This window comes from Ambystoma mexicanum, chromosome 14 (assembly GCF_040938575.1).
Source record: "Ambystoma mexicanum isolate Mex_15411 chromosome 14, UKY_AmexF1_1, whole genome shotgun sequence".
In the NCBI taxonomy this organism is placed as follows: Eukaryota; Metazoa; Chordata; class Amphibia; order Caudata; family Ambystomatidae; genus Ambystoma; species Ambystoma mexicanum.
Window position 1 is genome coordinate 568,983,009 of NC_090940.1, and position 12,612 is coordinate 568,995,620.

General features: G+C 45.1%; 1 protein-coding gene across 3 annotated transcripts in view; it reads right to left on the bottom strand.

The window, feature by feature from the left end:
• Nucleotides 1–12,612, bottom strand: part of SEL1L (SEL1L adaptor subunit of SYVN1 ubiquitin ligase) — a 524,285-nt gene that overhangs the window by 95,299 nt on the left and 416,374 nt on the right. For all 3 annotated transcript variants that reach the window (XM_069637930.1, XM_069637928.1, XM_069637929.1), the window contains exon 20: nucleotides 4,385–4,513. In XM_069637930.1, the coding sequence (XP_069494031.1) occupies nucleotides 4,385–4,513 (129 nt within the window). The remainder of the gene's footprint in view (nucleotides 1–4,384; nucleotides 4,514–12,612) is intronic.

Here is a 12,612-nt window from a genome sequence, read left to right on the forward strand (position 1 = left end):
ACGTAGGAGGCTGAGTAATGATAACCCCCACCCCCTCCCGGCCCCGTGCTAAAGGTGCAGAGGGCTGCTGCACGGCTGGACCCAACAACGTTGCCATGGCCTTTGATGCCTGGAATTTCTGGAGGGTGTCATCAGCTTTTGCCCCAAACAGGTTTTAACCCTCTACAGGCAAGTACAGATTTTTTGCCTGAAGGTCATGTGCGAAGCAAGATGTTCTCGCCCAAGAGTGACGTCTGAGCACTGCACTTTGTAGCCATGGACCTGCCTACACAGTCTACGGGTTCGGTCCCGATTGCAGAATCTGGTTGGAAGTTTCCATGCTGACTGTCACTATAGACAGGAAGCTGTCCCTCATCTCCCCCTCAGTAATACGCTCAGCCACATTCCCCACAGCGGACCATGGTCCGATAGAGAATTTCGCCAACGTGCAAGAAGTGTTTACAGCGTGAAGAGCAAGGGTGCCTGACGCAAACACTTTCTTCCATCAAGCGTCTAGTCTCTCACTTTTCCTGTCAGGTGGAAGAGATGGGAATGTGGAAGACTTCACATTGGCAGTTGCAGCCTGCACTATCAAGCTCTCCGGAGAGGCATGAGTGGACAGCAAACTAAGGTCAGAGGGAGTAGGGAGCTTCCTGACCAGCTCCCTGTCAACTGCTGATGCAGGTACAGTAATTGGCAAATTAAAAGCTTAAACTAGGGAGTTTTAGGCACACATCGAAAACCTACTTTGAATTGGATTCCTATACATCTTGTCACTTCAACCACAACAGATATTATTCCTTGCACACCCATCGATTTGCGACAGACACTAAATCTGACCTCAATCACTCAAACCAAGGAAGGACATTATAACCAAGACATAGGAATCAATTTATCCCTTATCACACGCACATCTCCTACCCCCTCATATCTCACTTACTCTGCACTATTAAAATCTTCCAACCTTACACCTCACTCACTCCCCATCAGATGACTTACTAGTGCACTAAACAGACTCCTACCCTGTCCATCTATCAAGAGCTGCATCGAAACAGAGGGCTGACTTTAAAAGCTATCCCAACCCAGTGTATACCTCCCTTTCGAGAACACAAGTTTCTAGAGCGGCACACATGCAATGGGTACTTACGACCTGCACTCATCAATAAGACAAGCTTTCACATTGGTCTTCCTTTTATGCCACTAACAGCCACCTCCTGTTTTTCTTACAGAGCGATGCGCAGCAAGGCCAACATTATTGGCCAAAGGGCGCCAACTAAGACCACTTTGCTTACCTCACATTAAGCAAACATAAATGCATTTCCTCTAGCCAGAGTAAATAACGCGTAGGCTCTTTTCTTCTCAGTACTTGCCATACAGAAGTTTTAGTGGAATTAACACTCCTTCATTGCATCCTATAACAACAAAAACAGTATCGCATGGAATGTGTCCCTAAAAGCATCAAAGAAAGATAGTGAGTGTAATTTCAGGGTTATCCACCAGAGGAGTTTTGACACAGATTAAGAAACAAATGATAAAAGGGCAACTGTGGTGAAGGGCATCAGTTTGCAGTGCTCTCAATAACTTCGTTCAATGCGTATTACATTTGTGCAAGCTCCTGCCTGACCAGATTCTATAACCTTTTCCACTTTAATCACCGCTGGATATTGTGACGAATATTCATATGTCGTCACCTCTCGCTTAGGGCGAGCCCTTCCGATGAGGTGAGGCCGCTACCCGAGAGTCCACCCAGAGGGTGGAACTCAGCGGGTGGATCTCATGGGGAGGGAAATCCCTATGGGATAAGTGATGACCTGGGGAGAACATGGTATCCCCACAGCCCACCTAACCCTAACCCTAAACAAACTTCCTACCCCCTCCTACCTTCCCTAGTGTACCCATGTACCTTTGCCAAAAGAGTAATGTAGAACGTACTGAGACATGGAAGAGTGTAGACTCCAAAATGGGACTTGTATCCCCTATGTACTGAGACCAACTGACCCACTGGGAATTCGCAAGATCAGCACTGGGACGAGGAAGAAGAGCCGAAGAATGAAGATGACCTTTATAAACCATTGTAAGCGGTCTAGTCTGCAAAGACTTTCTATTGATCAAAACATACCTGAAACAGAAGAGGGAAATTGGAACCGAGAGAGTGATCCTCTCACAAGGAACCTGAAGCTTTGCGAGCCCGCAGGAGAGGCTTGGACGCAGAAGGTTAAACAAACGGGATGCTTGCCTGCCGCCAGAGGCATCCCCCCGACAAATCAAATGCAATCGAGTAGACAAAGGAGCTGGAGCATGTCCTTCACACTAAACATGCCGCCCGATAGGAGAAAGATGCTGCAGAACTGGCGCATAGCCGAGAGGAGATGGAGGGGACAGAGCGGGGCGAGAGAACCAGAAGCCATGAACAAAGACTGCTGAGCAGCCAGAGAAGGGTTGGGAAACCGGGTGGCTTGCTGGGGACCCCGAGGGACCTTACCAACCTGAGGCACCCAGTAAGAAGTAACTTCCAAAGTCATCTTCTTCATGGCAGTCCCTGGTGGACTGGGAAACCAGGACCGTCTAGACTATGGGATAAGGAAGGAAGTCTATATAACGGGGTCTGGGACCCATGAGAAAGAAATACCTACATAAAAAGGGTCTGGGACCCAACAGAGGCAGTCTCCGGCAGATAGGAAAACCAGGGCTGCCTAGACTACAAGAGAAAAAGGAACCAACGGCAAGAGGGTCTGGACCCAACAAAGGGAATACCTGGCAGGATAGTGAAACGGGTATAAGTCCTAAGAAACAAGAAGAACCAAGAAGGGTCTGGGACTCGCATATAATAACAAACTGCCTCCGAGATCATCCCCACAGACCCAGTACCTTGCAGGATAGTAACCCAGGTGGGCTGTGAGCTTGTTGTACGCTGCAGAGAGTTGGAGGAAGACCAGGGGAAGACAGAAATACCCTCTGACATTGTTGAAGATTGTAAAAAGATCCAAGAGAAAGTCGTTCTCTAGGCACTAAGAAAAGCGGGAAAGAAACCAGGGGAAGATAGATATACCCTATGATGTTGTTGAACATTGTATAAAGAACCAGGAGAAGGGAGCCAGTCCTTTAGCACTGTGAGGAACGGGAGAGAAACCAGGGGAAGAACAGTGTACAAAGAGGCAAGAGAAGGGAGTCCTTCTCTTGGCACAGTGAACATTAACAAACAAGCCAGGACAAAAGGGCACTTATCCTGGTATTGAGAAAACCCAACCCAATGAATCCTTTTTGAAACTTTGATTTACAATTTCTGAGAACATTTAGTTTCTGCATCTTGTGGAAATGAACTTTGGCTGTCACCTAGAAGGGAGCAATTCTTCTGCACCAAGAAGACCATCACTTTTTCTTAGTTAAGTTTCTAGTGTAAGGGCCAGAAATAGGTTTTGGACACAGGACAGTGGACTCTTTGCTTTAGACAGACACCCTGACAGATTCCTTAGTATTTAGCTGAGGCAGGGAAACCTGTCTTGGAACTAGGATCAAACAGGGGTTTCTTTTATTTCCTCATTAATAAAAGTCTATAGCCTTAAGAATGCCACCTGTGTGTCAGTCTCCTACTTCTACACCCTTGCATAATGCTCACAAGGATGACAGAGAATATGCAGTAAATACGTTCTGACTAAAGGCAGTCTAGCCTAGGTATGGATTTGTCCGACTACATATCTCAAACCTTAAATAAGGTTGCAAGGTTTTGCAGATTGTTCATTCACTTCAGCAGAGGTGGGCATCTTGATGGTAGCAAAAATACTGTAATCATTGTAGCCTGCAGGCTTCACAAAACAAAGTATATTTATATACTATTAATATTTAATGTTTTTTGTGACATATAGCCTCCTATTTGATAGAGTTGACCCCCCAATATCAAAAAATAGGGAATACCCATTTGTTTCAAACACTTCACAAAATAAAAGACATGACAGTTCAGCCAGGACATTAAATTAAATGACCTATTGCATTTTCAGTGGTTTGTCTAAGCAGAAAATATTTAAATGCGAAAAGCAGAACAATTTTGAGGGCAAATGAAAAATAAAATTCTGATCGACTACTTGGGTGATATTTCCCTGAGTTGACATGCAGTGGTAAGTCCAGCGACTTTAGCACTCAAATGCTGATGCTGAAAAGCTCAAGCCTTCACGTGGATGAGCTTCTGCTTCATATATTTTGGGGACACCTGCTGTGTGCTGTACTCGGTCTAACAAAGATTACTAGCCCGATTACTAGTAATAATTCAAAATATATGACTTTATAAAAAAAATAATGCAGAAGATGCTACAAACATTGAATGATTCATATTGCCCCATGTCTATAAGCACAAAAACATTAAGAAACATGGGCATTCTGGTTTAGTTTTACTTGACACAGTGTTACGTACATTGGTCTCTTGAAGGTACTGCAGGGAGTAGACCATTCCAAGCTTGCAAAGTGCCAGGAAGACTGGGACTTGAGCATCTGGACTTGCTTCAGCTGCCATATCGTAGAAGCGCTTGGCTAGGTGTATGTCCTGTAATGGGTGAAAAGAGCGTCATAAAAAGCAAAGAAAACATTAATGTAGAATATATAAAAGTTACTTACTTTTAATCCTAGCCCTCATTCATAGACATATCTTTATTAATTCATCATATTACCACCCGATATGCTGATCCAGGAACATTTATTTTATAACAGACAGAAAATATGTCTATTCTTTTTCAAACCGAATCAAGAGAATATTTAATGTAAGTTTTACATCTAATATCCATGGCTTTCCCCAAAACAGGAAAAAAGTAGTTGATGCCACCTAAACAAAAAACCACTGTCATCTTAACTCCATTGCTTCAAAATGCTGTGCAGTGCCTGTCAGTTTACTTTTTTTGGGAGGTACACAATGCCCCTTTTCAATTTGTCAAGACGGAGAGAGGGTTGGCTATTAACTTAAAAATGCTGATGATATAGAAGAGAAAGTTACTCATCTTCTACAATGTTCTTTCTGATGCAGTATACATCATCACATTATACAACAAAACCTCTATTACCAGTAATTGTCCCCCTAACATGTTGCATTTGCTTAGAATCACATGCTTTGCACAGGTTACCATCTAGTGATTGGTGCTGAGTATTACATCTAGTTCTTTTCAAACTCAAAAAGGGGGTGCTCATATCAAACTATCCCTATCCTACATGTACAAGCAAAATGATGGCTTTATATAGGCCCAAAACACGTTCCACCTGAAAGGTGAAAGTCAACAAAGCCCTTGAGCCTAGACGCACATGCCACAGTGTCACCCAGTAGCTTTCACTGGAAGTTCTAAAGGAGTACTGCCGCGCCATTGCCCTAAAGAGATAATTATGAAAAATAATAATTAGCAATAATTGGCACAGTGGCTGCTAGTGGTTGAGAAGGCATTGATATACAACTCAATGTCATTGAAAATAATCCAAGAAAAGACTGACTGGTCTTCAGTTTCACGCCAGTGATGTCATGAGTAGTAAACGGCATATGTGACATTGAATAAATCCTAATTTTCCTATTGAATAATTCACCGCAGGACCAATATAGTTGTAAAATAAGTATACTGAGATTCAAATAAAACAGATTAGAGTCAAATCAGACAATTTACAAGTCTAATATGTTTTATAAGTCGAGTCATCAAATAATTAGCGCTTTCCATAGGGCAGTGGTGGGCTTTCCATAATGAAAGAATGTCTATTTACATATTATAATATAAAAATGCATATTAATTAGATCAAATTGTCATGCTGTCTTATTAACATGATTAATATATTGATTTACAATTGAGACGAATCCCAGGGTATTTTTGTTGCTTCCATGGGGGAGGCCTTCACATTAGGCCAGGTAGGTGCGGCAGCCACCCAATAGTCCCACTAAGGGTGGTACTCAGTGGGTGAATTTCATGGGGAGGGAATCCTTCAATGGAACCAGTGACAATCCCTTTGGTAGAATGCAGTATTCCCCTCCTTCAGTTCTATCACCACCTTCCTTGCAACCCACTTCATACCTTGTAGTTCCCCATACTTCCATCTGTGTGTAGTTGAGGAAACGAAGTCCCAAGAAAATACTGAGACGAAGAAATGGGCTACTGAACTTCATGGCGATCATTAGTTCAGTACTGTGATGAGGAGAAAGGATGGAGTGATGGAGAATATCGGTCTGAATCAAACTGCAGTCTAGTTATTGAAGAATGCCCATTGGCTATGCAGATTACTAATCAGAGGAGGGACTTAGTTATTATTAATTTCTTGTAAAGCGCTGCATGGTCCTCGGGGCGCACTACACCATTGTTTGAGCCTAGCCTGCCCCAGAAGAACTGAGAGCAAAGTTTGAGTGCCGCAGACGGTGTGACATGGGTAGAAGCTGCAGAACGGAATGCAGCTGGAGGAAAGCCGCCGTCTCTGAAGCTGCTTCCAACAACCGTCAGCATAGGGGAAACAGAAGCGAAACCAAGCATCCGGGTGACCTGGGACGCCTACAGGAACAAAGCTGCTCAGTTTGTCTCGCTAAAGCTGGAGCAGGGGCCCGGGCCAGAGTGGGGGCAGAAAGAGAGAAGGATTGGAGGCTTGCCCAAAGAGTCAGAAGCCTGAGCAAGACACCCCACAGCGGGAACCTGAAAACAAGGTACAAGTGCTGCCTGGATCCATGAGAGGGGGGCTGGGGACCACACAGAGGGAGCCCAACAAGGGTCCAGGACCCGATAAGAAATAAAGCTGATGATATACGGGTCGAGGACCTCAAGAGAAATATAAGGACACTGGCATATGCTGTGCCAGTAGACACTTGGCAGGAGAGTAAACCAAGTGTCCTGGAGAGCCAATACCAAGGGGTCTGGGACCCAAATGAACAACAGAGACGAGGGCAAGCAAAAGGGGGCAGGAACCCTGAGAAGACGAAGAAAGAGAAATTGAAGCAAACTGTAAAAGATCCTGTGTGGAGTACACCAGGTCAGTTCAGCTGGACATTGAGTAGAAAACAAACCATGTAAAACAGCCAGTGTGGAACTGTACCTGGCAGGGGAGCACACCAGGTCTGCAACCTTGGACATTGATTAAGATTGGGGTGGAGAACCAGCAAAAGCAACACACTAGGGTCTGGGACCCATATGAAGTTGGGCAAGGCCCATAAGAGAAAACGCCAAGGGCCAGGGACCCACACAAAGTCAAAAGAACAGATAATTGAGGCGCTGAAACCCAAAGCAAGCTGTAGACAGCTCAGACGGGTCTGGGACCCATGTGAAAGAGGAAGAGAAATGTAATAAGTTGTAACAAGGGGTCATGGACCCAATACCAAAGAAAGAGATACTTTTATGAGTTTTGTGTTCATGTCTGGCAGGATAGTGCACCAGACTTGGCACTTCAGTTTTCAGTTGGAAGAAGAACCCAGGGGAAGAGGTCAACCTTTTTACAAGGAAAGTATGTTGTATGCTAAACAAGTCCATGGCGAAGTCTGGCAGTATAGTAAATTGGACTTCACCCTACATTTGGGAATGTAGGACAAGAAAAAGGGCAGGCGAGTTGAGACCATCTTTTGATACTTGAGAACTGCGTTTGGAGAGTCCCTTTTTGTGTTTTCACTCTATGAACTGAACTTTAAAGGTCTGCATTGTAAGGAAGGCATGGTATCAAAAGTAAGACAGACATGTGACCACAGTTCAAGGGTGTTTATTGAACTTCAACAATGGTGTAATAAACGCCTATCTAACCATAAATCTACAGATGGGAGAACGCTACGACCATCAAATAATAACAATGCAGTCCTAGCGGAGTCTAGTCAAAGTAAAAAGGCCTATACTAAAAAGAAAATATTGCCAATCCTTACCGCTAAATACAAATAGTGTGGGGTAGTGTTCATGAAAAAGAAAGAAGTGTTCACAAAAAGATATATCGGGGTATCAGGCCGTTGGCCTCCTTTTCCCACGTTTTCAGCACAAGACAAGGCGGTTCACTCGAGCAAAGCACACACTCTGGCTTCTTCAGCACAAGGATACAGTTCCATTACCAGCATCAGAGCCTTCTGTACCCAAGTCTCTTTACTTCAAAGTCTCTTGATGCAGAGGGGCTGATGTACCAAAACAAAGTTTCTTCCCTCTTATAGATACTCCATTCTTGTGATTCAGCCTGGATCCCCCTTAGCCGGGTTCAGATCTCTTTTATATCACAATCATTACTGTGGATCCCTCTCTTCCGAACTCAGATCCCTCTTTTTTCATGTTCACAAAATATTTCTTCTCGGGTGACTCACGGTTCATGCCGGATCCTCAGTCAGGCTCAGTTCCTTCCGCTTACACAATTAGTCTCCCTCAGCCGGGCTCGGACCAATTTCAGTTCGCATTAAACTATCAAAAACTTTCGAATGTGCACAGGGTTTAGCTTGACCCATTGCAGGACTCCAATTTCCCTTTTCACCATTGCCAACCTGTTGGATACCTAAAAACCGAGACCTTCCAATGAGCGCCCACATGGCGCCGGACCACTCTACAGTATATTTCTTGGCTTCCAAAAGTTCAGTCACTCCTCTGGTTTTTAATTATATTCGTGTCACTTGTTACATATTTTTCACACACAGTTCTCCTTAGATTTCTTCATACAATGTTGCTTCTTGCGACCTTGGTTCTAACACAGGCTTGTCTGGTATTAGTCTCTCCAAGTCACCGACTGTGCTGTCTTTACTGGCGCTGCTTTGTTGTAGGAGTTAAGGACAGTACGTAGGAGAGCCCTGGGTAGCTCTGACAATGCAGGCTTCTTCAGCTTTAGTCCCCGGTCTTAGTTTTCTTATTTTCCAAGGTTTGCGAAAGTAACGTTCTGAAAAGTTAAAGGGTACTCCCCCCCTACCCAACTTCCAACACTCTCGGGTCTTGCAATCTCTCCTTGTATTAAACTGCCATCTTGGAACTGCTGTTTCCTCGTGTGGTTTGCCTTGCTCAGAGAGTGCTCTTGTGCTCTGCCTTTCATCTGTATGATGACAGTCAGGTGTGTGCAATAATCAGTAATTGCCTGACCATTGTATTGGGACATGTCAGGCATACAGCTCTGGTGTTAGTCTGTTTTTGCTCACAGTGAGTTTTCTGTGAGAATAACAAGTTACTTACCGCTCGTAACATTCTTTCGACTGGATGTTCCTCCCACATATTCCTCATCTTTGATATTCAATATTCAGCTTCAGCTGCTTCAGAATTAATATAATTTTTTCGGCAGAGGGTGCTGTGCGTCGACTGGATTGTCCCTCGAGGGCCTCTGTCTCGAGGAGGTCATCGAGGGCATATATGGCGCCCGTTGGCTTCACTTCCGTTTTTTCCCTTACAGCAGAAATACCCGCATATCCACGGGAATGACCATACTCTGCCTTGAAGGAACGAAAGCTGTAATAGCATGGGAAATTCCACTGAGGGGTAAGCTGGGTGGGCGATGTGGAACATGTGGGAGGAACATCCAGTTGAAAGAACGTTACCGGGGGTAAGTGACTTGTTCTTCGAATGGAGACTGTCCTCCCACGTATTCCTTATTTTTGATAGACTCCCAAAGCGTTATTTGATTTGGTGGCGGAAGTAGAATATTTTTTTTTTTTTTTTTTTCATGAACCGAGTGCAGGACTGCTTTACCAAAGCTACCATCCTGACTGAGGAAAGATTCCAGACAGTAATGCTTTGTGAACGTGTGGATAGACCATGTTGCCGCTTCACAATATATATTTTTTTATAGGTACTCCCCTTTGCAGCACTTTAGAGGTAGCCATGCCCCTGGTGGAATAGGCCCTTAAACCTTCCGGAGGATCCTTCCCTTAACATTCTGAAATGACCAGAATGATTAATCTGGATAAGGTCTGCTTAGAGACAGCCTGACCCGGTTTGTGGCCTGTATAGCCAATGAAGAGCTAATCATTAATACAGAGTTTTGACAGTCTGACATACAAAAGCTTAAAACTCTATGAGGGTCCAACCTATGTAATCTCTCCTCCTCCTTGCTACGATGAAGGGGAGGGGGGTGGGTAGAAACAAGGCAAAAAATGTTTTGTCCTATGAAGAAATCAGAAAAGATTTTGGGTAAAAATTAAGGTTTAACCCTTACAACAACCCTATCATTGTGGACGATAGTAAAGGGTGGCTTGGACGAAAGTGCCTGCAACTCGTTCACTCTACTGGCTGATGTCAGAGCTACCAATACAATGGTTTTAATGGTTAACTACCTTCAGGGACATGAATGTAAAGGTTCAAAAGGTGCACAGATTAGACATTTTAGAACCAAATTAAGATCCCAAATTGGAACCTGGAACAGAGATGGGGCGGGGCATTAAACATTGGTGAGCCCCTCTAGAAATTGTGTCACCAGTGGAATTTTCAATTAGGACCATTCGTCTGATGAGCGTTTAAAGATGGACAGCGCCACCAGATAACCTTTAATAGTAACCATCTGGACCCCCATTTGGGACACAGGCGGCAACAATGAAATGACCCAATGGACACCTACAGCGATGGGACTGGTCTGCTCTCAGGCATATGAGCAAATCCACGCATTGTCTGCACGAACACATAGTTACATATTGTTGCAAATGACAGGTACACCGCGAGCTGGGAACAACGATGGTCCCAGGCTGGGGGGCTCGCGAGTGGACCAATCAGAACATGGGGCACTCATCACTGACGCCACTAACATTAGCCAATCATTAGGGGTCTTTGTGTAACAATTTTCAAGTATCTAATAGAAGGGACAACCCAAGTATACCACCTGACTGACCCTTAACCACTAACAATCTTCTCTATACGTATGCTATACTAACCCTACCACTCGAGGAACCAATCCAGGTGTGGCAATAGGTTTTTTGCTAACTTTCCCAGGTGACGCAAGTAGCGCGTCATACTGAGGCAAAAAGGGGCCTGCGAGCCCCACGAATTTCGAGAATCTGGACGGACACGTACGATCCTAGACCCATCCCTGCCGTTGTTCAATAAACAGCAGAACCACCTTGCTTCTTGTGTGTGTGTCTCATACTCATTTTTGGGATACTCGGGAGGAGTTGGGGCCTCCCAGCCCGGAGGTCCGTGGAAGGCCCAGCCGACCCCGGGAGAAACTCCCCGACAACAGGGACTGGAGGAAACTCATAGAAGTAGAAATTCCCAATCCACCACAAACACCTGCTAGAGCTCCTCTTGGGGGAAATTCCCTGGAGCAATACAGGACGCACTTCCAGTTGACCCCGGTCGCAAACAGATCCACTTGAGGGTTTCCCCACAAGGTGAAGCTCTCTTGAAGGACTTCCTGAGCTAGTTCCCACTCATGGGAGACTGCTCTACCTGCTCGGAGCGCCTGCCGCCATGTTCTCCTCTCCGGCTAGGTGAACAGCCAATACGGAGATTCCTTCTTGAATTGCCCAGTACGAGAGCTGCACTGCCTCTCTGCACAGTGGTAGTGACCCTACACCACCTCTCTTGTTGAAGTAGTACATGGCTACTGTGTTTTAGATCATTATCCAGACATTCTTTCTGTGCACAGATGGCAGGAAGGCCTTCAGCACTAGTGTGATTGCCCTCAGCTCCAAAAGACTGAAATGTAGTTTGGAGTTTGATGGAGACCAACGACCGCGGACTGTCAGATCGTTGGTGTGGGCTCCACCCCCAGTGAGTGAGGCGTTCGTCACTACTGTTATTTCCGGCCATGGTTTCCAAAAGGGTTCTCCTTTCAGTGGTGGGCCTGAAAGGACAACATTCTGAAGATCCTGTGCGACCGTGCTAGGAACCTGAAGTAGGTTTGACATCTTTCCTGATAACTGGAACCATTGAGTGCTCAGAGCCCATTGAAAGCATCTCATTCTCAGACAGACCTCTGGCATCAGAAAAAAGCAGGATGCCATAAGGCAGAGCAACCTCAAAAAATCTGAGGCCGGGAGAAACTGGGCACTTTGAAATTTGGTGACTATCTGAAGAATGTCTTTAGCCCTCACCTCAGGTGGCAAGTTCTTTCCCAAAGATGTGTCCAGAACAGCTCAGATGAATTGGAGTTTCTTAGAAGGCGTCATATGGGACTTCTTGTAATTGAGGGAGAAGCCCAGTCTGTGATGGGAGTGGCAGGTGATATTGAGATGATCCAAGACATTTTTGGGAGAACACGTCCTGATCAGCCAATAGTCCAGTTAGTGGTATACTTGAATCCCTTCTCCTGAAACTCGCTGCCATTACTGCTATCAGTTTGGTGAAAACCCTTGGGGCAGATGTCAGCCCGAATGGCAGAACTCGAATTTGATAAGAACTGCCAACTGTGAACCTCCGGTATTTTCTGTGCTTGAGATACATTGGCACTGAAGATAAGCATCCTGAAGGTCCAATGACACCATCCAATCCAGGAGTTGGAGTGCCTGAAGGATCTGAGAAAGTGTGGCCATTTTGAACTTGTCCTTTATGAGGAACTTGTTCAAGTATCTCAAGTCTAAACAGGATCTCAGTCCTCTGTCCTTCTCGCGTATTAGGAAATAAGGGGAATACCAGCACTTGCTCCTCTCCACTAACGGCACTGGTTCTAAAGTGCCTTTCTCGAGCAGACTTATAATCTCCTGCACAAGAAGCGGATATGGAATCCTTAAAGAGTGGTTCCCCGGTGGATTGTTCTGAGGTCTCTGTA